The following is a 26,338-nucleotide window of genomic DNA, read 5'->3' on the forward strand; positions in this document are numbered from 1 at the left end:
CTCACATTCCAAGATACTTGGAATTAGGACTACATATACATTTTGAGGAGACACAATTCAACTCCTAACACTCCTTTTCCAATGTAAGTTCCATAATTTCAGGTTAAATCTTAATTTCAGAAAATATTTACCAGGAATATAAATGCTTTGTTGCTTGTTTTCCATAGGTTAACCTAGCTTTTTCTACTCATTTACATAAAATATGTATATTGTGTTATTTTCATCAAATCATAGATTCCATGGAGTATTTAGAATTTAGTAAATATGTATCTATTAGATGTCATAGTTCAGCTGCTATTGCATTAAATGTTGATCTTTTCCCAAAGATTATTTTCCAAACAGTATGTTAAAATTAGCACAGCTTAGCTGTTGACACAGAGTGATGACTGCTGATCTTTGAGGAGTTGAACAGTTTGTAAAACAAGAATAAATGTATTAAACTATTGTCCAAAAATGGTGTAAAGAATAATACACAAAATGGTACATCTTTTAGTTACTTAATAAATAACAAGAATAAGCATTGGAAGCCTGTATTTTATACTTATCATTAGATAATTATGGCATTCACATAGATAACTAGTTTTGTATTGGACTGGTGATAGCTTCCGTATGCAAAGGACAAAGGATAGATTTTCACATAAATAATTTTTTTTTTTTTTTTTTTTTTTTACTAATGCTGTATTTGATTTGCATTTTAGGTACCTGGTTAGAAGTATGGTGCGTCCCAAATTGGTGGCTCAGCCGGTAAAGCGTGAAAAACTATTCTTTGGCCTTTGCATATGGAAGCTATCACCAGTCCAATACAAAACTAGTAGAACTTTTATTAAAAAATTTTTTCTCTGCTTACAAAATGGGTCTAATATCTACTCTCTAGACTTTCCATTGTCTTTCGATTTAATTTTTACCGTTCACAAGATATACACCAATATTGAGATAGTACAACTTCTGCTATTAGCTTTTTATTCAAAGCAGAACAATTTAGTTCTGTACGTCGTTCAAATCCTAGTCATTTACAGGGTACAGCTGGCTTTGCCGAATAAGTGGCTGCAAGCAGCTATCTGGAAAGGGCAACGCATAAAGTTCAATTCAAGGTTCCTGTAACCTGATAGTACCACTGTTCTCTCCTGCAATTCTAAATAGGTCCCAAAAATCTTAGTATTTCCTAGCCAGTCGATGTGACAGGGTTTGTTTCTGGCACTGTTTTAATCAGTCTTGAACTGTTAGGTTAGCTTCGTTTTCAAGTTCCCGGTTGGTAACTCACTGTGGGAGCGTACCACGACAACTACTACCTGAATATTAAAGGTTTTTCAAAACCTGCTTTCCCCACCGGTCGGCTTTCTTTTCTCCCAATCTCTAACGGGTTTTTCTTTTCTCTTACCCTCAGTTCCTTTTACACTCAAGATGTGTAGGGGGATTTAAATTCCAATCCGGAACTCGGAATCGCTGGCCTTGAATGACGGGACTCGTAGTTTTCGTGACTTCTCCTTAACCGCTTTTCACGCAGAGTCCTTCCTCCAGTGATAAACTACAACTCCCAGAATGCATGCTCGGGCTCCCGCCCCCCCGCTATGCGCACGCGCCCTGAGGCCGCAGGATTTGAATCGGCGGCGTTGTTATTGACGCCATATTGGGGCCGGCGGCGGGTGGAAGTCAGACAGTGGAGGGGGAAGCGGCTGGACGTGTTTGCTGGAGCTCCTGCCGCTGCCGCAGCCTCTCAATCTCGCCGCATCGACCACCGCTCTCTAACTTCGGCCGCTGTTCGAGCGTCTTAGGAGCCGCGTTCTAGCCTCACATCTCACGGGGCTGGTATTGACTTCTGAAGGAGCCGGTCTCCGCGCAGGAGCGCCTCAGGCGCGGCGCAAAGCCCGAACGGACGGCGGGGGCGGCCGGAGCGTCTCCCGGGGGAGCCGTGCCTGAGGAGGCGAAAGAGCCCCCCTGACGCGGCCAGCGTGAGCCGCCGCCACCGCCCCTCCTGCTCTCGCCCCGGCCGGCCCGGGCCACTGCCCCTGCCGCGGAGGCGGCGGCAGCGGCTCTGCTCCCCTCGCCGGCGCTCCGCCACCCGGTTTCCCACTCTTGAGCCCGTCGGCTAGGCTCTCTTCGGGGCTCCGCTTTTACCCGCTTCCTTCGCCCTCCCTTCCTGACTCCACCCGAGCCCGGCGCCCCGGCCATGGCGTGCGGAGCCACTCTGAAACGGACTCTGGATTTCGACCCGCTGCTGAGCCCGGCGTCCCCGAAGCGGAGGCGATGTGCGCCATTGTCGGCGCCCACCTCTGCCGCCGCCACCCCGTCGTCGGCCGCCGCGGCCACCGCCGCTTCCTTCTCGGCCGCCGCCGCCTCGCCGCAGAAGTATCTCCGAATGGAGCCATCACCCTTCGGCGACGTCTCCTCCCGTCTCACCACAGGTGGGACTCGGTCTTGCGGCCGCCCGGGGGTGGAGGGCGAGGGATGAGGCCGCGGGACTGGGGGTGCAGGACGGCTCCCCGTTCTTAGCGGAGTCCTCGGCGGCCACATTTCTCTTAAGGAGCTCTTTCAGTGTCGGAGACACAATAGGAATAGCCTGATATCGGGGGAGGGGTCGGGGGTGGGGTGGGTAGGGATGGTGCCTTGCCGGGTATTGTAGGGTAGAGGAAGGTCTTTTTCTTTGGGCCGAATGACTGGAATCGAGCGTTTCCGTAGTCTGGAGAGCCCCAGCGGAAATGATCAGAGAGAGTGCTACACGGAAATCGAGGCAAACGAAGGGTCACACATTTCACCCGAATCTCGATGGCTGTCTCCCAGAATCGATGGGTTGCACCTATTAACTCTGGAACTGGGTGGTTTGAGGCTAGGCGGCCGCCCCTCTTCCAGTTCAGACAGGGCTGATTTTAGTACGGAGGGCGTGGGGTGGGGGAGGGATGTCACTGGGGCGAGATCTAGGCCTGTCATTAATCACCCACAAGAACGCCACTTTGGCTGAGTCAAGACCTGTTTCCCTAGCAGGGTCAACAACAAAGAAAATGCTCTTCCCGAATACTGTAATACGATCACACTATATATGTCTAGACCTTGAGAAACTTGAACTTTCAATGAAAAGTAAGTTGTATTGAAATTCGGGGCTGAGTAGTTGCTTTAGTTAAAAGTGCTTTATTTCTGCCCATGAAAGTACTTTGGAAGGAAAGGGCTAGGCCTTGAAAATAATAAATCAACCCAAGATTCCAAGGGACTTCAGAATATTTTTGCTGTTCATCTTGAAACATTTCCTGAAAGTGACTGGGCAGCTACCTCTTGACTGCTTTGTACTGCGTTTGTGTCCGTTTTTTCCTGTACTTTGAAAATCTTTGTGTGCCCCTGGCATAGTCTTAAGATAGGCTTATGTGGACTAGTAGTGTAAATGTTTCCTTTGTGTGTGTAGCATGCAAAGGTTTCATGTGTGACCGTTTGGTGATAATAAGATCTGTAGACAAAGCCTTTTCGTAGCTTGATTTACTTTTCTATCGTCAGCTTTAAAAAGAAAATCTGTGGGCAGTATTTAACTCTACTGGTAACTTGATTTGGAATTGACATAAGTTTTGTAATTTTTCAGGTCATACTTTTAAAATATCTTTTTCCAAATACATGGGGAGATTCTCAGATGCCTAGGCTACCATCTTTTGCTGTTGGAACAGTGTCAAGAATGAGTTCCTGGGATTAATACTATTTTCAGAGTTTGTCTTTTTAGTGAAAGACTATCACTGAAAATTGAAATGATACTGTGGAATCTGTACTTAATAAGGCCACTTAAAAATAGCTCTAGCTAACCAGCAATAAATTTCATTTGAGGGGGGTGAATTAATACAGTGTTAGGTTTGGGAGTTAAAGTATATTGCAGTGCTAAAATAGTCTTGAGCATATAAAGTAATTTCAGCTAGGGGCTATATTTGTCCTCACTTCAAAGGGAATTAATTCAGAAAGAATTGTGATTCTTTGCAGATCTGTCATTTCGTTGATGTATTTAAAGCATTCACTAATGCAGGTGACTCCACATTTTCTTATATTTTGGTTAAGTGGACCATTACTATTATAATAGTAAAATGACTGGAATTATTGAAATTGTTTAAGCCGGCTGATTCAAATTCACATTTTCCCAAAATATTGGTATGTTTTCTGTTTTTCAAGGTGTTTTTGGCATCTGCTGTAACTTTGATCATATCCTGAATTCTAAAGTCACACACTAAGTGATATTTATTGAGTCTCTGAAAAGTTTTTTTTTCCTAGCTATTTCAATTAGAAAAACAGCACTTAAAATTGATTAACTTTTGAGTTGCTAAAATTTACCTTTTTAACTGTGGTCTTGGAATGACATTTTACATGTAATTTAGCCTTATGTTTACACGGCCAGTTTTGGGCTTGCTCTTGTATGGTTTTGGTAATGGTGTCATAATGGGAGCTGCAGTGTTGTGCAGGTATCAAAGAGCTTCCCAGTTTTCATGTCCTCTAACTTAGTACCTAATTTTTAAATTCCTGTTTTAAAAGTGGTGATTCTTTAAACTTGTCTAGAGTGAATACCATATATCTTTAGCAGAAATAAGTAGCTAGGGTTGGAAATGGAAAGCAGCTTACCAAAATGAAATTGACTGGGGCTCTATGGAAGTTCTTTATGGAGTTTTCATTTCTGTGGGTTCAAATATAATTTAAACAATTTACAACTAGACTACTGAAGTGCAGTTTTTTTCAGAGCATGTGTATAATTTATTATGAATTTACTTTTGTTCTCTGGATATATTTATATATGTGTTTTCTGATATGTTGCAGAAGTCATGTTATCACTTCAGGAACTGGGTATCTTTTAAACTCTAGCTTTGTTTCTTTTGGTTGTTAGTCATCTCAGGAAGGTTTGACTTGATGACTGTTATTTAAATCAATATTTTTCAAACTATTGCGACTTAATAGGACAAAGAAAAGAACTGGCAATTAAAGTTTTATTGGAACACAACCATGTTCATTTTTTTTTTTTTTTTAAGTATTGTCCATATCCCTTGCCGGTTACAACAGAGGGGTCAAGTAGTTGTGATAGAGATTGTATTTTCCCAAAGATCAAATATTTACTGTCTGGTTCTTTTCAGAAAACGTTTGTCCAATCCTCATTGAGGGTGTTGGCGGTTTGTAGTAATCTCAGGATGCGGAAAAAGAAAAGTGCATGATAACTGGAGATGGGGAGTGGCGGGAACCATTTGCTGTGGTTGGAAAAATGAATGCCTCTACTTAGCTTTATTAGTACTCATCCTGGCAAGTTTATTGAAAACTGATTTAAAAGAGTTCTATCCTTGTTGATTGGTTTTTGAAACCTCTCAATATTATCACTTAGACAAAAGATTATCATGACATTCCCTAGAGCAAACGTATTTTAATAAAATCAAAATGTATGAGACTGTCGATCAAACCCAACACATTGTTATTCATAATTGTGTAGTGAATGAATGAGTGGCTGAATGAAGTGATCCTTCTGTGAACTCAACCTATTTGTGAATTTGCTAGACAGGTTTATACACATCATTTGACTTGCTACCATTGCTCTAGTCTGCCTTAGGAATTGAGTTGGATGAAGAGTTAAATTCCTTTGTAAGAGCTCATTGTATTTGCTGGAAACTTGCCATTAAGAATGGAAATTGCAGCTTGTGAATGGGGAAGGGTTTACAGGAACTTAGATTGTTCTGTAGACATTGATGCATGCCTGCAAATGGAGACACCAGCTGGCTTAAATGAAGTATAAATGGTTCTACACAAACAAATGAGATGTCTGTTGGAGGAGGCAACATTTCACTTCAGATGTCATTTATATCGAGCCAGAAGTGTTTTTAATATTTTGTGGTTATTTAGACAGCTGTTAGGTTGCTTCTGGTTTCTCAGTGGATTTGGCAAATAAACTGTTTTTAATGGTCTTTGTACTTTGGATTTTAAACCTGATATTTTATTTAGGACTGCGTATGTAGCTGCAGTTATTTAATAGTTCTATGAATTATGCATTTAAGAATCATGTAAGTCTATACGCCATTAAAAGCAGAGTGCAGTTGTATTCATTATTAAGCATTTTGTTTTGAAAGTAGAAAAATGAAAGCCTATCTTGAGCACAGAAACACATAGTGTAAACATGTCTAGATTAGAGAAGAGATTTGCTAACTCTTTGTTAGGTGAAAATGCTCCAATGTAAAGGAGAAAAAAGAAATTTATTCAGTTTTCTTGAATGGCTTTATAGGAAAAAGAATATATTGTGTATTAGGCCTTTTCCTAAGTGTTTAGATAGACAGGAAGACAGTGATAAAAATGCTTTAGTTTTGAAAGGTTGAGAAAGAGGTTCATTGGAAGTGCCCATTTTTGTATGTTTTTGCTTTTTGAAAAGAAACCTTCGATGATTCTCTTCCACTTAAAAAAGAGAATGATAGCATAGGTTAAGTGTGGACCTCTTGGGTAGTTGGTTCACAAAACAAGAAAATGAAAGGTGTTGGGTCTTTTCAAGTGCCCATAAATGAATTGTGTACAAGGTTGAGTTGTGTCTGACTCTGCGACGTCATGGACTGTAGCCCACCAGGATCCTCTGTCCATGGGATTTTCCAGGCAAGAATACTGGAGTGGGTTGCTCTGCCCTCCTCCATTCCCAACCCTGGTTTCAAACCTGCGTCTCCTACCTTGGCAGGTGGATTCTTTACCACTGAGCCACCTGGGAAGCCCCATAGGTGAATTAACCAGCAACTTACGGTCCTTGCTAGTACTTAGTAGCATTAACAGTTACTACTGCTAACCCTATGCTAGTACAAAATGTTGTCTATGCATATGTGAAACCACAGTGCATTTCTTGACTTTGAGGAGACTGCCTACTTTCAGAAAATATGAAGAGTGGAATACTTGTTAAAGCCTATATGAACCTGTCTGGCATCTGCAGGTGGTGAAGAGGTCTTCATAAATGACCTTAGTTTAAGAGATGCATCTTCAGTTTTACTACTGAGCATAGGACTTCTAGAACTCAGCAGCTTACCTTGTTTCTCAACTTTTTAAACACACCTAAGAAATACCAGTGGCAGTTTTGGAGCAAAGACTTAGTGAAAAGGAATGTCCTCTGAATTTTGAGAGGATGGTTGGGACTTGTCTAGTTTGAGAATTACCTGCTATACCTTCTCTCAGTTAATGTCTTATATAGAGTTTTAAAATATCTACTGAATGTATTTGTTGAATTAAGGTTTGGGCAGTTTTAAGAAAAAAATATAATTTCACTTCTCCTTCTGTGACAGTAAAGCCACAATATGTGACAACATTTTTTAAAACTGTGACTCAGACAGATGAGTAGTAACAAGAAATACAGCATTTATTTTAGTTTTAAGACTTTGAATAGTATTTTGAGGCTCTTGAAGTACACCAAAAGTGAATAGTGATGATAAACCTGGTTATGCTGCTGCTGCTAAGTCGCTTCAGTCGTGTCCGACTCTGTGCGACCCCATAGACGGCAGCCCACCAGGCTCCCCTGTCCCTGGGATTCTCCAGGCAAGAACACTGGAGTGGGTGGCCATTTCCTTCATTGCATGAAAGTGAAAAGTGAAAGTGAAGTTGCTCAGTCATGTCCAACTCTTCCTGACCCCATGGACTGTAGACTACCAGGCTCCTCCATACATGGGATTTTCCAGGCGAGAGTACTGGAGTGGGGTGCCATTTCCTTCTCCACATGGTTATGTGTATTACAATATTTGAAATAGCCCCATTTACAAGGATTTTACCGTTTTCAAAGACTTTACATGATTTTTAGGAAAAATAATTTGTAATATGAAGTTCTGAGCTTTCATTTCTAAAGGAATTGAATGATTTAAGTTAAAACAATTTTTTTTTTGATGGGACGATACTGCAATTATAATTGAGCAGGGAGAGAATCCTTGCAGGTAAATTAAAATTCTAGTGTCAGCTTTGAGCCCTTTGGTCATAGTTTTGCATCGTGCCAGATTGTATATTCTTTCTTGTGATGATAGGTTTTTGAGGGTAGTGGTAGTGGTTTTTATCCTTCCAGCACTAGAAAAATAGCTCACAATATCCTTGTAGTTTGTCTTAGAGTATAACTGCTTTCTTCTCTTTACAAACTGTAAGTCACTAATTTTTATATGTCACAGATATCATAGGTCATCCTGAAGTATAAATGCTTTACAACATTTTGATTTTATTAAACCTATGATTTTTTTTTCAGTAATACAGTTTTTGAATTTGACTGTATTTTTTAATTCTCTGCTATGTACCTGGATTTTCTTACCATTATTAAAAAATGTAAGTACTTCCTCTGAAAGTCACTTACTCAGGTTTTTGTGAACCCTCTCTGAGTTTCAGATTCTAGGCTGGTTAGGCAAAGAAAAGACTGTCTCTGGGTACTGACAAGAGCTGCAACTGCTGGTACTTATAAAACTATTTAAATGTGAGGAAAAATACCATAAACTTAATCAAATACCTATTTTAATTCTCTGTGGACAGTTGTCCATATTACCATTATTTTCACCTTTGACAGCTTGAGCATTGAAATTGGCTTACTGAGTACATCACACTCTTACTACTGAAGCTTATTTATTGACTGTTTCTGAAATTGTTTGTCTGTAGTGTACATTCAGACTTTGGTTTGGTATTTATTTTCATTTCCCTTAATGTTAATTCTTAGAAAACTCGCTCTAAAAATCGAACTAAAGGGAGGAAGTTTGGAGAGATGGACCTGGAAGAGTTGCTTTTCTTTCTTTTCTTTTTTTTTAAAAGCATAGCATAATTGAACTGATGTAGCAGTTTAATAGAATGGGAATAGAATTTGAAAGGTTGCAGAAAGCCAGCTTTTCAAACATTACTTTCCTTGAACTTTGCCTTTTGTTACAAAATATTGCCTTGTTCCTAATGCTGATGCATAATTCTCTGGAAGAAAAACTTTTCTAAGCAGTATAATTGGTTAAAACTGTAGGAGGTTTTAGGTGGTTGTGACAGATGGGGGAACCTGATCCATGGCTCAGGGTGAAATAGTACATTATCAGAGGCTGTTCTTGTACTCAGCATGTGTGGTAACGCTGACTTGTCAGTTTAGAATAATTCCTAACTGTTGAAACACCAATAAATCATTCTGGTTAGTTACAGATGCCTATCCTGAGAGGAAGCAGTTTAAAGACACTTGAAGCATCCCTTGTATAAATATCTGAATGTAATACAGACATTTTTTATAATTATCCTGTTACAGTCAATGATTGTATTTGCAGGGTTCTAAGTAGATGAGAGTTATGTGCCAAAAGCTTACTACCTTAACAAGTTTGATGTTTCATTGTATGAAGTCTTAGTAGTACATGGCGGTGGATTCCTCTGTTCTGACATTGTTTTTCTGATTTATTTTCACTTTAGGTACTCATAGAATATTGACTAGGTGTGCTAGTATGATACTGGAGAAGGGTAGTAGATGTTAAGAGGTTAGGCTCTGAGATCAGGCTTCAGTTCAGTTCAGTCGCTCAATCGTGTCCAACACTTTGCAACCCCATGGACTGCAGCAAGCCAGGCCTCCCTGTCCATCACCAACTCCCAGAGTTTACTTCTCCTGTCTTCAGTCTTTCCCAGCATCAGGGTCTTTTCAAAAGAGTCAGTTCTTCACATCAGGTGGCCAAAGTATTGGAGTTTCAGCTTCAGCATCAGTCCTTCCAGTGAATGCTCAGGACTGATTTCCTTTAGGATGGGCTGGTTTGCTCTCCTTGCAGTCCAAGGGACTCTCAGGAGTCTTCTCCAACACCACAGTTCAAAAACACCAATTTTTCAGCGCTCAGCTTTCGTTATAGTCCAATTCTCACATCCATACATGACTACTGGAAAAACCAAAGCTTTGACTAGATGGACCTTTGTTGGCAAAGTAATTGTCTCTGCTTTTTAATACGCTGTCTAGGTTGGTCTTTTTTCCCAAGGAGCAAGCGTCTTTTAATTTCATGGCTGTAGTCACCATCTGCATTGATTTTGGAGCCCCCCAAAATCAACTCTCTCACTGTTTCCATTGCTTCCCCATCTATTTGCCATGAAGTGATGGGACCAGATGCCATGATCTTAGTTTTCTGAATGTTGTTTAAGCCAACTTTTTCACTCTCCTCTATCACTTTCATCAAGAGGCTCTTTAGTTGTTCGCTTTCTGCCGTAAGGGTGGAGTCATCTGCATATCTGAGGTTATTGATATTTCTCCTGGCTTGATGCCAGCTTGTGCTTCATCCAGCCCAGCGTTTCTCTTTATGTACTCTGCATATAAGTTAAATAAGGCTTGGGTTTGCCTTATTCCAGCTGTATGATCTTTCAGAAGACATTGCATTAAATTTCCTCATCTGTAAAAGTATGCATTTGATAGTAGTATCTGCCTTCTGGGGATGTCATGAGAATTAAGAGCATTTCCTGCCCCTGCGTACTGGAGATAGTTAACAGTTTAGTTGCTTAGTCGTGTCCGACTCTTTGCGACCCCATGAATCACAGCATGCCAGGCCTCCCTGTCCATCACCAACTCCCGGAGTTCACTTAGACTCATATCCATCGAGTCAGTGATGCCATCCAGCCATCTCATCCTCGGTCATCCCCTTCTCCTGCCCCCAATCCCTCCCAGGATCAGAGTCTTTTCCAATGAGTCAACTCTTCGCATGAGGTGGCCAAAGTACTGGAGTTTCAGCTTTAGCATCATTCCTTCCAAAGAAATCCCAGGGCAGTTGGGCAACCTCAAATGGGATTTTTTCGTTGTCGAGCAGTCCTGCCGTTCATTCAGTGAATAACCTTGCCTTTTACTTCTACTTCATGGAAAAAATAGAGGCCATCAAATGGCAGTGTCTTAATTTTCCCAGTACCTACTCTACCAGTGTTTTTGCATATTTTGTTTTTAGTATCACTGAGGAAGATTAAATGAGATAATTAAAGCCCTTTACATAGTGAGGGAAGGATCCCACTTGTCTCCAGAGGAACCTTTTATCCTCTGGTTTTTGTCTGTCAACCAGATCTTTGCTTTTTTGGCTTTAAATAGTGTCAAGCCTCCCATTATGAAGGAAATGAAGCATCCTTATTTTTCCTCCAGCAGTCATTCAGATTCCTCCATTTCAAAACTAGATTTCAGATAGTCTGCTTAATTCCACTGGGCTCTCAACTTACTCCTAGTATATTTGTACCTCAGATGGCTTTTGTCAAGCCAGTGATGACTTCCATGCACACAATCAGTCCCCATCTTGTTTGACCTTCCTTATAGCATTTACACTGCTGACGCTCCCTTCTTTTTGAAATAACTTGTGTATTTTAATCTTCTTTGACAGCACTGTTTTCTTCCACTTCTCCAGGTGTTCTTTTTGTTTTCATCTGGCCATGAGTTCATTAGTTCTAAGTTCATTCAGCTCCACTCCTGGCTGGCTTAATAGCTCCTTTAAGTGTATATACCTATATATATACACACACGCATATATATAAAGCAGACATCAAAAAGCAAACGTGTTTATTCACTATCAGTCACATAATGAACATAGTGATTATGTTAATGTCATGTGATGAATCTCCTTAAGTAGGGCCAGTGAAGTTTAAATTGGTTTACAAGGTATTTTCCTGCTCGGGAAGGATATGTGTTAAAATTACGAAAACCATCCAGGTGAGAGTGGCAAAATAAATTAGATCATCCTTAATGTTTTTGTGCTTGTAATAATCTCAGCTGCTACTGCTTTCCTTCTCTTCCTCTCCCATTTCCTGTCATGTCCAATAGTACATAAACCAAACACTTTTTAATTGCCAGTAGAGTTATTTTAAGCAGGGGATAGAAACTTAAATGTCCATAGTTCCAGGCAAGTAATGAGTGAAATAAACAAGATGGGGACTTGTGAATTCCAGTCTTGCTCCTGACCTGCTGCATCACCTGGAAACTCATTAGAAAATGCTTAACCCAGGCTCCATCCTTTATAGGGTTCATTTTAACAGAATCCCTAGGTGATTTGTGTGTGCGTTAAAGTTTTAGAAGCACTTGAGAACTTACACCCAAAAGGCAGCAGCCACTCTGAACTGAACTTTGCCACATAGTCCAATACCCACCCCCAGCCACTCCCTCCCCATCAATAGTAGCCAGAAATCTGATCATTCAACTCTTGAATGTTGGCCACATTGTTTTGAAAAAACTTCAGGCCAGACATGTCTTTGGACTCCATTTAATTCATGAATCATCAGTTTGCAACCTCTGGTTTCCAGATAGGCCGTATCTCGATATTTATGTGGGTAAGTGTGTTTTGGGGGCCCTGATAAGTTGTTTTGAAAAACAGGTTAGTTGTTTAGCTTGATTGTGTTGCCCTACAGTCCTCCTCAAGGAGTCTGCTCTTTGTCCTTCCAGACCTTATCTTGTTTTGATGGCCCATGGTTATTTGAAATATAAGCTGAAACTTGGCACTAAATGTTTTCCAAAGCTTGCATATTTGGTTTTGGATAGTTCAGTTTCCTTTTTCTCTTCACCATTTACTTTCATTTTTTGTTCTTATTACTCTTTTTCTAGCTTGTAAGCTACTGGAGAAGATAGTAAAGAAGTAAACAACAAAAGCATCATGTTTAGCACATAGAATCTAATGTAATATAAAATAGGAGGTATGAAACTTCACGTGTATCAGGGAGGCGCTACCTGCTGACTGAGCATGGTTTGGATTCCTTGCATTAATGACTCATATTGTGCAGTTAACTTGTAATTTATATTTAGACCTGAAGAATTTAATAAATTGAGCCATTTACCTCAAATAAGTAATTACTGTGTAGTACCAGTGAAGTAATAGAATTTGACCTGTACTAATTATAGTTATCCTTCTTCTTGTAGGGGATAAATGGATGACTCTAATGCAGTGAAATATAATATAAATTTAGAATCTGAGTCAGTTGCCTTTAAAATACTGTAGCCAATACCCTGGTGTGCATATAAATATATGCAGCTATATTATGCTTATTAGGATTCATGGTAATCCAAACAGAAGTTAAAACTGTAGATATACCTTGACAATCTTCTGTTAAAATTTGGTTCCAGGTTCCTTTAACATAGCAATAATTGTAAAGTAAATTGAAAATGGCATCAGCTCATTTTTTAAAATTGGATAGCTCTTGACTGGATAAGAATATTATCCTTAAGTTTCCCTCAAACGACTGCTTAAGAACTATTCTAGTTTCTGATCAGATGATCTAGGAGAATAGTTGAAATTACAAAGGTGGGTCTCCATAGCAACTCCGAATTGTCTACTTGATAAATTAAAATACAGACATGGTAGTGTCTGTAGTTCAGAGCTCTAGATTTGGTCTGTTAATTTATTTGGAACAGTTCAGTTTTATGTCTTAATAGCTACTGCAGGTTTTCTGTACTTAATTGTGTACAGATTTTCCATTTCATTTGTGTTCCTCCCTAGAACTGACAGGCTTTCAAGATTTATTTCATTTTTAATCCCATTGTTTGAGCTAATCTGTTTAGATGAACTTTTAGCTTCTTTCCAAAGATACTCCATAGAGAAATTAGCATGTAAGGTGATAATAAGTGGGTCTTTCATGCCTAATTTGAAACTGTTAATGTTTGATCTAGTAACTATGTCAGTTGGAAAACAGGAAGTCCCTACAGGTCTGGAGCAAAAAAATTAGTTTTCACGTATCACCAATTTTTAGACATTTTACGGTTATGGACTCTACTCTAGAAAGATACTTGGTGATGACCCTGCACCCGATCCCCCATTTCGAGATTCTCCTTTAAACACATTTCTGATTGCTTCTAATTCCATTTTCCCTTCACTCTCAGTCCTGTCTTGATGCTATTTCTTTTACCATCATCAGCAGCTTGTTTTTTTTTTTAATCCCTGCTTTCTCCTGTTTATATTGTTGACCTTGTTCATTGTGTCCAGGGTCTTTAAAGCAGTCATTGGCAACTAAGATGAGTAAACAGGCTTCATTGTCTCAGGCCAGGCCTTTTCTTTTCACATTTACCTAAGCTTTTTGCTTATATATATATATATTTCAAATATTCCAAAGGAATAGGCTCATTGATAATCTGCTTATTACAGAGAATTTCTTTAGCAACCTCAGTGATATTTACTAGATTTGGGAATAAAAATGCCCTTAGTCATAAATCTGCTAATACTGACTTTCACTTAACCTAATAAGTGCAAAAAGTCTTAATATTTTACAGTTAACCTTTGAACAATGTGTACTAGTAAATACAACAGTGTTTACTAGCGAACAATGTTCACTAGTAAATAGTAAATACACAATCCAAAGGTGGTTAAATCCAAGGATGTGGAACCAAGCTGATGTGGAGGAACCATACCCTTGGATACAGGGTCGAACTACAAGTTACATAGACTTTAAACAGCAGGAATTCTGCACCCTGAAAATCCCCATGTTGTTCAAGATATAAGTATATGTAAGAACAAGGATGATGTAGTTTTAAGGATTTAGGAAAGGGATATACCACAATCATTTGAGTGTAGATTGTCGTGAAAATACATTCTTTGCTCTGTGATTTGCTGCGAATTTAATCTATGCTTCACAAACCAAATATGAAGTCTGCATGATTAAAACTGGAATGTGCAACTGATAATGTTAGTGAAGCTTCACTTGACTTTCTTCAATGGACTAGTAAATTTGTTGGCAACACAGTGTCAGATGTTACATGTACTTGGAATAGAATGTCATTTTAGTTCCATAAGAGATGGCTAGATTTTAGTTTAAGATTAAGTGAATATAGGTACATTGTTGATGTATGTAAGGCCTTTATCTTGCTGATATGGAAGCAACTTAAGTTGACCAGATATGTAAATTGAACTTGTGAATTCTGGAATACTGAATCTTGGGAGATTTCTTGGTTATCAGCTTCAAAACTGCATAGACCTCTGAACCGATAGAAATTGAACTTGAGGCTTGTATTACTAGTTAGCTGTTTGCTACTTTGTTGTTGTTCAGTCACTCAGTGGTGTCAGACTCTCTGTAACTCCATGGAGTGCAGCACACCAGGTTTCTCTGTCCTTCACCATCTCCCAGAGTTTGCTCAAACTTATGTGCTTTAAGTCAGTGATGCCATCTACCACCTCAGCCTCTGTCACCCTCTTCTCCTGCCCTCAATCTTTCCTAGCATCAGGGTCTTTTCCGGTGAGTCAGCCCTTCGCATCAGGTGGCCAAAATATTGGAACTTCAGCTTCAGCATCAGTCCTTCCAATGAATATTCAGGGTTGATTTAGGAAAAACATCTACTTCTGGTTTATGGACTACGCCAAAGCCTTTGACTGTGTGTGTGACAACAAACTGTGGAAAATTCTTCAAGAGATGGGAATACCAGACCACTTGACCTGTCTCCTGAGAAATCTGTATGCAGGTCAGGAAGCAGCAGTTAGAACTGGACATGGAACAATAGACTGGTTCCAAATAGGAAAAGGAGTACATCACTGCTTATTTAACTTATATGCAGAGTACATCATGAGAACTGCCGGGCTGGATGAAGCACAAGCTGGAAACAAGATTGCTGGGAGAAATATCAATAACCTCAGATATGCAGATGACACCACCCTTATGGCAGAAAGTGAAAGAGCCTCTTGATGAAAGTGAAAGAGGAGTGTGAAAAAGTTGGCTTAAAGCTCAATATTTAGAAAACTAAGATCATGGCATCTGGTCCCATCACTTCATGTCAAATAGATGGGGAAACAGTGGAAACAGTGAGAGAGTTGATTTTTGGGGGCTCCAAAATCACTGCAGATGGTGATTGCAGCCATGAAATTAAAAGACGCTTACTCCTTGGAAGAAAAGCTATGACAAACTTAGACAGCATATTAAAAAGCAGAGACACTACTTTTCCAACAAAGGTCTGTCTAGTCAAAGCTTTGGTTTTTCCAGTGGTCATGTATGGGTGTGAGAGTTGGACTATGAAGAAAGCTGAGCACCGAAGGATTGATGCTTTTGAACTGTGGTGCTGGAGAAGACTCTTGAGAGTCCCTTGGACTGCAAGGAGATCCAACCGGTCCATCCTAAAAGAAGTTAGTCCTGAATATTCATTGGGAAGGACTGATGCTAAAGCTGAAACTCCAGTACTTTGGCCACCTGGTGCAAAGTAGTGACTCATTTGAAAGACCCTAATGCTGGGAGTGATTGAAGGCAGGAGGAGAGGGGGACTACAGAGGATGAGATGGCTGGATGGCATCACTGACTCAATGGACATGAGTTTGAATAACTGTGGGAGTTGGTGATGGACAGGGAAGCCTGGCTTGCTGCAGTCTGTGGGGTCGCAAGGAGTCCGACATGACTGAGTGACTGAACTGACTGAACTGAAATTGGACTATTCACTAAGTAACATTGTTGATCACACGTTACCAGTATTAAAGCATCTTAAGAGCACAGTGAGGCTTAGATGACATAGTTCTATCTTAATGGGTATAAAAAGGAGTGCCGTAGCATTCAGAATTCTTCAGCTCTGACAAGTGTTGACAAAGATGTGGAGCACCTGAAACTCACATTGCTGGTGGGAATGCAGAACATACAGTTACTCTTGAAAATGGTTTGTCAATTTCTTAGCTGTATAATCAGTCCATCCAGTTCCACTCCTAGGTATTTACTTAAGTGAAATAAAAACCTGTCCGCCTATGGGCTTGTACTTGAATATTTGTAATAGCCCCCAGTTGGAAACAGTCCAAATGTCCACCAAAAGGAGAATGGATAAGGTGTGATGTATACCATATGTACACAATGAAATACGAATTAATAAAAAGGGATTACTGGTTGATGTAACATCGTGTATGAATCTCAAAACCATTTTGCTGGGTGAAGACAAAAATCTTCTCTTTAAGATGGCAGCAGAGAAAGTGGTGGTGGTAAAGGTGGTGACTGAGAACAGCTAGGGTGAGAAAGTTCTTTATTGTGGTGTGGTGGTTCTATGTATGCACTTGTCAGAACTCATCAAATTGTACATTTAAATTGGTGAATTCATTTGTAAGTTATGCCTTCAGTTCAGTTCATTCGCTCAGTCGTGTCCGACTCTTTGCGACCCCATGAATCGCAGCACGCCAGGCCTCCCTGTCCATCACCAACTCCCGGAGTTCACTCAGACTCACGTCCATCGAGTCAGTGGTGCCATCCAGCCATCTCATCCTCTGTCGTCCCTTTCTCCTCCTGCCCCCAATCCCTCCCAGGATCAGAGTCTTTTCCAAGGAGTCAACTCTTCGCATGAGGTGGCCAAAGTACTGGAGTTTCAGCTTTAGCATCAGTCCTTCCAAAGAAATCCAAGGGCTGATCTCCTTAAGAATGGACTGGTTGGATCTCCTTGCAGTTCAGGAGACTCAAGAGTCTTCTCCAACACCACAGTTCAAACGCATCAATTCTTCGGTGCTCAGCCTTCTTCACAGTCCAACTCTCACATCCATACATGACCACAGGAAAAACTATAGCCTTGACTAGACGGACCTTAGTCGGCAAAGTAATGTCTCTGCTTTTGAATATACTGTCTAGGGTTGGTCATAACTTTTCTTCCAAGGAGTAAGCGTCTTTTAATTTCATGGTTGCAGTCACCATCTGCAGTGATTTTGGAGCCCCCAAAAATAAAGTCTGACACTTTTTCCCGTTTCCCCATCTGTTTCCCATGAAGTGATGGGATCAGATGCCACGATCTTCGTTTTCTGAATGTTGAGCTTTAGGCCAACTTTTTCACTCCACTTTCACTTTCATCAAGAGGCTTTTTAGTTCCTCTTCACTTTCTGCCATAAGGTTGGTGTCATCTGCATATCTGAGGTTATTGATATTTCTCCCGTCAATCTTGATTCCAGCTTGTGTTTTCCTCTGGCCTAGCGTTTCTCATGATGTACTCTGCATATAAGTTAAATAAGCAGGGTGACAATATACAGCCTTGACGTAGTCCTTTTCCTATTTGGAACCAGTCTGTTGTTCCATGTCCAGTTCTAACTGCTTCTTCCTGATCTGCATACAGATTTCTCAAGAGGCAGGTCAGGTGGTCTGGTATTCCCATCTCTTTCAGAATTTTCCACAGTTTTTTGTGTTCCACACAGTCAAAGGCTTTGGCATAGTCAATAAAGCAGAAATAGATATTTTTCTGGAACTCTCTTGCTTTTTTGATAATCCAGCGGATGTTGGCAGTTTGATCTCTGGTTCCTCTGCCTTTTCTAAAACCAGCTTAAACATAAGCAAGTTCACAGTTCACGTATTGCTGAAGCCTGGCTTGGAGAATTTTGAGCATTACTTTACTAGCATGTGAGATGAGTGCAATTGTGCGGTAGTTTGAGCATTCTTTGGCATTGCCTTTCTTTGGGATTGGAATGAAAACTGACCTTTTCCAGTCCTGTGGCCACTGCTGAGTTTCCCAAATTTTCTGGCATATTGAGTGCAGCACTTGTCACAGCATCATCTTTCAGGATTTGAAACAGCTCGACTGGAATTCCATCACAGCGATGCTTTCGAAGACCCACTTGACTTCACATTCCAGGATGTCTGGCTCTAGGTGAATGATCACACCATCATGATTATCTGGGTCGTGAAGATCTTTTTTGTACAGTTCTTCTGTGTATTCTTGCCACCTGTTCTTAATATCTTCTGCTTCTGTTAGGTCCATACCATTTCTGTCCTTTATTGAGCCCATCTTTGCATGAAATGTTTCCTTGGTATCTCTTAATTTTCTTGAAGAGATCTCTAGTCTTTCCCATTCTGTTGTTTTCCTCTTTTTCTTTGCATTGATCGCTGAAGAAGTCTTTCTTATCTCTTTTTGCTATTCTCTGGAACTCTGCATTCAGATGCTTATATCTTTCCTTTTCACCTCTCTTCTTTTCACAGCTATTTCTAAGGCCTCCCCAGACAGCCATTTTGCTTTTTTGCATTTCTTTTCCATGGGGATGGTCTTGATCCGTGTCTCCTGTACAATGTAAGGAACCTCATTCCATAGTTCATCAGGCACTATATCAGATCTAGGCCCTTAAATCTATTTCTCACTTCCACTGTATAATCATAAGGGATTTGATTTAGGTCATACCTGAATGGTCTAGCGGTTTTCCCTACTTTCATTAGATGGTACAGAGATGTATAAAGCTAAATTTTTAAAAGTTTTACCATATCTTTCTTCTTAGGCTAGAACTTGTTCAAGACTTTCAAATGAACAAATTGTTACAGCTATCTTTTGGTACATTTTGGTTGTGCTTCAGGTGAAGCAAAAGGAAGAATAAGTAATCTTGAGAACAGTTGTGTCACCATACTGATCAAAGAGTAAGTCACACAAAAGAAGTTAAGGCCAAATTACTTTGTGCTGCTATATTTGAAGTCTTCATGAGTAAACTTTGAATGCCTTGAATGGCACTTTTGATCAGCATGATGGTAACTGAACATAAAATGATAAATGAGTGAAGCTTGCTGTGAGATCGAAACATCATTATTTTAGAAACCTCTTAAAGAATTTTGCTACTGAAAGAGTTATTTTTTTAAAAAAGGATATGTGTGCCTGACCTGGTTGGTACAGGATGTTGCACTGGTTTATTGGACACCTCTGAATCTTAGGAAGCGTGTTTCTCTTATGGTGCTTAGCTGTTCGGTAGACAGCTATTTTATTTCACATTGCTAACTTTGTTTTAAATTACAATTTCACATAAATGGAAAAGGACTGAAAATGATGACCATGTTTAATAATAAACAAATGTTAAAACATTTTGAGAAATGTTAAATATAGACATTCAACCATCCTGAGGTTAGTCATTCCAGTGTGTGATTTTTGTATTCATGTATATTTAAAACAGATTTGTTTACGCACAAAATTTTACATAAATGGAATCTTCACTAGATGTCTTTTGCAAGACATTAAAAATTTTTTTTTTTTTGCAAGACTTTATTTTTTAATTACTTTCTAGTTATAGTAATGAAACTGGCAGAATCTAAATGGTTAAGGGACTGATTGATACCCCTCACAGTCTCTCTCTCAAAAGCTCTAAAAGTTCTTGCTGGGGAAATAAACTGAGAAAAGAGATGTGAGATTTAAGTGTATACCTAAAAACAACTTCTAGTATTAAATTTTTCAAAAAGGATTGTTTTCATTTTACATACATCTTTAGCCTTCAGTTGCATTTCAGTTTATTTTTAAATTGCATCATTTTAGAATGGTGTGGAATTACACTCCATTATATTTACGAAACATTTTATTGCCTGTTAGTTTTGTTTACTTTTGCCCATGGTTGCTTAATGTATAATGGTTTTTTAGTTCACATCAGCTCTGTCATTTTGTTGACCTGTTGCTGCCACCTGTCACTCTTGTGTACCTGTATTTTACATACTTCTCCCTGCTTCTAATTATTTATGGTCTTGGAAAAGCCTGTTTAATAGTTCTCTGTGTGGTGAATAAATGACCTTTGAGTCTGATACTCTTAGAATATGAGTGAAATACATGTTTCAGTTCAGACTCCCTTATCTTTACCATTGAATAAAAAACTTTTTTTTTTTTTTTTAACTAATGACCGCTCAGAAAGAATGGCATTTTGGAATAGCTGGATTCCAGGTGGTATGTATGTGCTATTTCTGATTGAGTGTCCCCATTATGCTGAAATGAATTCCTCCCAAAACATAAGTTTTCTAGATATTTGAAGAGAATATTTTCAGTAGAACCCAACCTATTTTTTAACTTGAAAGTGTTTGTCTTGCCAAATATTGACGTTTTTTCTTCTAGAACAAATTCTGTACAACATAAAACAAGAGTATAAGCGCATGCAGAAAAGAAGACATTTAGAAACTAGTTTTCAACAGACAGATCCATGTTGTACTTCTGATGCACAGCCACATGCATTTCTCCTCAGTGGACCAGCTTCACCAGGTAATAAAAGAATTGATAAGTGTGAAAGGAAATGTTACTTAGCATGGGAAAAAGGAAAACAAATTGCCTTTAGTCATCAAGCTCTTATTTCTCCTTGATTTTTGAAAAAACATTTATACAGGTAACTCATGATCTCTTAAAAATATGGTACAAAAAAGGTAATAGCCACTTGGATTCCCATGACTCAAAGACAGCCATCTGTAGGTAACATCCCCTAAGTGGACTTCCCCATAAATGCTATGATTCGTAGCCTCTATTAAAGAAAAAAAAATACAGCCATATGCTTCTCTGTCAGGTATAGATGTACCTTGTCTTGGCTAAATACTGCATTCTATGGATTTCCCATAATTATTTAATAATGATAGACTTGAAATTTCTCCTATTACCATATTTACAAAAATGTCCCTGAACATAAACCCTCACACACACTTGTCTTTTAGGATAATGCCTAAAGGTTGATTATTTCGATGCTACATCTGTTTTTACCTACCTTTTATTGGAGAGGATAGTTTGCAAATACACTTCTTAAAATTTAAGGTGTAAAACAGGGCTATTTGAAGTGAAGGGGATCAGTCAGTCATTTCAGTCACTCGGTCTGACTCTTTGCAGCCCCATGGACTGTAGCACACCAGGGTTCCCTGTCCATCACCAGCTGCTGGAGCTTGTTCAAACTCATGTCCATCTAGTCGGTGATGCCATCCAGCCATCTTATCCTCTGTCGTCCCCTTCTCCTGCCTTCAGTCTTTTCCAGCATCTCGGTCTTTTCCAGTGAGTCAGTTCTCCGCATCAGGTGGCCAAAGTGTTGGAGTTACAGCTTCAGCAGCAATCTTTCCAGTGAATATTTAGGACTGATTTCCTTTAGGATTGACTGGTTTGATCTCCTTGCTGTCCAAGGGACTCTCAAGTGAAGGGGATAAGTTGGTGAAATTTTGGTAAGGGGAGGTGAGGGTAGAGACGGGATTGTATCATGGGAAAGCAAGCTCCTCTCATTTGTCAGTTTACTTCTTATAAGATCAATTAAATTGGCAGCCTCAGCAAAGCTGAGATTTTGAAAGTAAATAAAGATAGACTTAGTTTGGTAACTGTGGACTAAAGCTGGTATGCTTTATTCTTTTATGTCAGTACACAAGAATTCTGGTATTCTGTTAAGAGCTGATGCTGGACACAGGACAAACATACTTAGTTACTGGTTCCAGCCATCAAGTTAATAAAGAGCAAGTATAAAGAGGAATTGGGGCAGATAAACAGGACAAACAATTGATTGCAAATCTGTGTATTTCTGTTTATAGAATACTTGCAGTAGTGTTAATCATGGGTGACTGTCAATAACCCTGAGTTCTAAAAAATATTAATTTCAGATGTTCTTTTCAAGAAAAGAGGAATGATGTTTTTGGAAAATAAAAGTACCCTAAGTAAATACATCAAGAGGAATGCATTCTGAAGAAATCTATCACTGTCTAAGTGGCTGCTACATTAATAGTCTTTAAGGATGCTGAACTGTAAAATTTAATGTTGAATATTAGGAATATATTCTCAGTATTTATTTTTACAAAGTCTCTCATAGCTAATAATTATTTTAAAACCAAAAAATTTATTGTTTATATTTTGTTATTCTCTCAACTCACCTTCACACTTTCCCCCCTTATACTTGATGGCATACGTCTTGCTGTTTCTTTCCAAAGTTGTAAGCTGATAGGATTAAACCTGATTTAAGACTAGGGAAATAACTGTGCTAAAGACTGATAGAAAAATGCTTTTATATGAGCACTGAAAATACTCACATGAAACTACCTCAGTTAGATGATGCTTTTCTGTGATGGCTCTAAATCTGATGAGGTTTTTGTTCATGTTGTGCATAGGGACTCCATCAGGAACATCCTCACCATTAAAAAAAGAACAGCCCTTATTCACTCTACGGCAGGTTGGGATGATCTGTGAACGTTTATTGAAAGAACGTGAGGAGAAAGTTCGAGAAGAATATGAAGAAATATTGAACACAAAACTTGCAGGTAAGAGATGAGTTTTAGAGTCTTTCCAGAAACTCATCCAAAGAAATGCATTCTTTCTCACATACATTTTACACATCAATTAAATTACCCCGTCTATACTCTGGTAGGCATATTCTCTAAGAACCAGAGAATTTCAGTTCAAGAAAGGAAATGAACTTGGCTATAGCTCATGGCCCTCCTTAGTGACTTTAAGAAATAGTATTTGTTAGCCATGTAGATGAACAGCAATATTAGGAAACTAGATATTTCTTTGGATAATACCCTATCCTTTGGCTGTCTACAGAGAAGCCTGGCGGGCTACAGTTTGCTTGTGGGTTTTTTTTTTTAACTCGTTTTTTTCTATTTTTAGGTTCTGCTTCTACCTTTTTTTCTTTAAGTTATTTTACTTTTCCAAACTTTGAACTTTTTATCTTGTATTGGGGTATTAGCCAATTAACAATGTTTGAGGTAGTTTCAGGTGAAGAGTGAAGGGACTCAGCCATACATATACATGTATCCATTCTTCCCAACTCCTCCCTCCCATCTAAGCTGGCACATAACTTTGAGCAGAGTTTCATGTGCTATACAATAGGGCCTTGTTGGTTATCCATTTTAAGTATAGGAGTGTGTACATGACCTTCCCAAAGCCCCTAACTAACTCTTCTCCTCAGGCTTCCCTGGTAGCTCAGACAGTAACAAATCTGCCTGCAGTGCAGGATGTGTGGGTTCAATCCTTGCATGGGAAGATCCTCTGGAGAAGGAAATGGCAACCCACTCCAGTTTTCTTGCCTGGAAAAATCCCATGAACAGAGGAGCCTGGTGGGTTACAGTCCATGGGATTGCAAAGAGTTGGACTTGACTGAGTGACTAACCCTTTCTTCCTTCTCCTCAGCAATCATAAGTTCATTTTCTTAAGTTTGTATTGTTTCTTTTTAGATTCCAGATATATATAATATAATTTCTCCTTCTCTGACTTCACTTAGTATGACACTCTCTGGTCCACCCATGTTGCTGTGAATGACACTGTTTCACAATTATTAATGGTTGAGTAATACTCCATTGTATATATATACCACATCTTTATCCATTCCTCTGTCAGTGGATATTTAGGTGGCTTCCATGTCTTACTGTAAACAGTGCTGCAGTAGTGCATGTGTGCTTTTGGATCACGTTTTTCTCCAGATATATGCCCATGAGTGGGATTGCAGGGTCATATGGAGAAGGCAGTGGCACCCCACTCTATACTTCTGCCTGGAAAATCCCATGGGTGGAGGAGCCTGGTAGGCTGCAGTCCATGGGGTGGCTAAGAGTCGGACACGACTGAATGACTTCACTTTTATGCACTGGAGAAGGACATGGCAACCCACTCCAGCCTTCTTGCCTGGAGAATCCCAGGGACGGGGGAGCCTGGTGGGCTGCTGTCTATGGGGTCGCACGGTCGGACATGACTGAAGTGACTTAGCAGCAGCAGCAGCATGATAGCTCTATTTTTACTTTTTTATGGAACCTCCAAACTGTTCTCCATAGTGGCTCTACCAATTTACATTCCACCAACAGTGTAGAAGGGTTCCCTTCTCTCCACACCTTCTAGCATGTTTTTGGATTTTTTGGTAATAGCCATTCTGACCACTGTGAGGTGTAGTTTTGATTTGCATTTCTCTAATAACTAGCCATGTTGAACATCTTTTCATGTGCATATTGGCCGTCTGTTTGTCCTCTTTGGAGAAATGTCTGTTCAGGTCTTCTGCCCATTTTGAGTGGATTGTTTGTTTTGATGCTACTGTCATAAGCTGCTTGTAAATTTTGGAGATTAATTATTGGTCACATTGTTTGCAAAAGTTTTTGATTTTGTACCTTTCATTATAATTTTGCATCAGTCTGAACACTTGAAATTTAAGTGGCACTGTGTACCTAATTTTATTAGAGTATCAATCTGCTGCATTCTTTTAATTATCCAGAATTTTTTTCCGTAAAATTTGATAATTAAGTGTAGTAAATAAAATATGTATGCTAACATAATCAGACTTTCCCCCCTGATTTTTAAGCCACAGATTTAATGGATATTGATATTGTAAACTTCATGATTAGGGAGTTGAAGTGCTAATACAGGTGAGAGAATTTGTTAGTTATATAACATCTTTTTCTGTGGCATCTAATTAGGTTACAGGTGGATATTTGGATTAATTACATACTTTACTATGCTTTTTTGTCCTGTTTCCTCTCATTGCAGTACATTACCATTCATAGACCACTTATAATAATTTTCAGAGGAAAAATATCTTTACTTTTAATAAGGAAAGAAATAAGCCCCACCCAGCTTATACATGAGGTTGTGTGATTTGAGCTGATGTGGGTTTCCTAAGCTCCATGCTCTTTCCATTTGATAAGCTATTACTACTGAGGTTGTGTGTCTAAGTGCCAACTTAAAATTATTTCACTATATATATTGGACTTTTGAGTTTCTCTGGCCTTGATATATTAAGAGGGCATTTTTACAAATCATGTAATTGATAATTACCTTTATTTATAGAACAATATGATGCATTTGTGAAGTTTACACATGATCAGATAATGCGACGATATGGAGAACAGCCTGCTAGTTGTAAGTATTTCATCTTTGAACCAAATACAAGACAATCTTATGGAGATGTTTGTTATAATTTATTATAATTATCTTCATACACAAGAGAACTTAACAATATCAAGCAGAAAAAGTTTGGAGGAAATAGGCAGTAAAATTGTACTCGGCTTATTACTTTTGCTTACTTAAATATCTAGGGCAGTATATTAGGGATGAAGCTTTGGCGTGTGTTTAAATTTTGATCTGAACTTTGCACTCATTTTCCTTTTCTCTCCCTTTAGATGTTTCATGAATCACGTTTTCTGCATTTATGGGCTGCCTTGTTCCTTGTTGAGTTGTTGCAAGAGGTCCCAATTATGACATGCAGCAATGCCAATACCCCTCTGTGAATACAGGTTATTTCAAGCTTTCGTCAGTGGCAACCACTCTTAGGCAGCAACCGGATTTGGAAATTTCCTTGATGTCAATACCACCCGGATGTGGACCTTTGCTACCTGTATTAATGCCAGTGGCCTCATTTGCTGTATCATTACAATTTGGCTTCTATTAATGTTTGGAAAGGATTAAAGCTGGTATTCTAAGAACATGCCCTTCATTGGTTGTGTAAATAAAACTGTAGAAAGACACTTCAGATGAAGTTAGTGTGATTTTAATTGTGCACTACAACCAAGCTATAACCAGTTGTTAATAATTTAGATGTAATTCCAGGACATTATTAAGCAAATAGCCTACAGTGCTTCCTACGAACTAGTGAAGGAGGAGGGCATTTCTGTATTCCAGGACTTCTTGGGGTTTCAAATGGGTTTATATGATTTCCCTGTTGGGATTTTTTTTTGGGGGGGGGTAGTTTTTATTTATTCTATCAGTCTTTTTAACGAATGTTTATAGCTGCATTTCCCTCCCCACCCCCCACCCAGTGTATCATTGTTTTACTACCCTTGTAGTACTGGAATTTAGTTGGAAGAATAAAACATTTACTTCTAA

At 39.2% G+C, this 26,338-nt stretch overlaps 1 protein-coding gene across 1 annotated transcript; it reads left to right on the forward strand.

Annotated features, from left to right (window-relative positions):
• The first annotated feature begins 1,624 nt into the window (after positions 1-1,624).
• On the forward strand, positions 1,625-26,338 carry AKIRIN2 (akirin 2). The gene is made up of 5 exons (XM_052645602.1): positions 1,625-2,402; positions 20,642-20,785; positions 22,645-22,794; positions 25,304-25,375; positions 25,636-26,338. Exons 1-5 carry the CDS (start codon positions 2,168-2,170, stop codon positions 25,644-25,646), a joined length of 612 nt encoding a protein of 203 aa, XP_052501562.1. The 5' UTR covers positions 1,625-2,167; the 3' UTR covers positions 25,647-26,338.

The sequence above is a fragment of the Budorcas taxicolor genome, chromosome 9, assembly GCF_023091745.1.
Source record: "Budorcas taxicolor isolate Tak-1 chromosome 9, Takin1.1, whole genome shotgun sequence".
NCBI classification, from domain to species: domain Eukaryota; kingdom Metazoa; phylum Chordata; class Mammalia; order Artiodactyla; family Bovidae; genus Budorcas; species Budorcas taxicolor.

What these genes read in the sequence shown, in the direction of transcription:
- AKIRIN2 (XM_052645602.1), top strand. Translation starts at nt 2,168, where the DNA reads ATGGCGTGCGGAGCCACTCTGAAACGGACTCTGGATTTCGACCCGCTG. An exon ending in CTCCTCCCGTCTCACCACAG is followed by an intron (nt 2,403 to 20,641) that starts GTGGGACTCGGT and finishes TTTTTCTTCTAG; the next exon opens with AACAAATTCTGTACAACATA. An exon ending in ATTGAACACAAAACTTGCAG is followed by an intron (nt 22,795 to 25,303) that starts GTAAGAGATGAG and finishes CTTTATTTATAG; the next exon opens with AACAATATGATGCATTTGTG.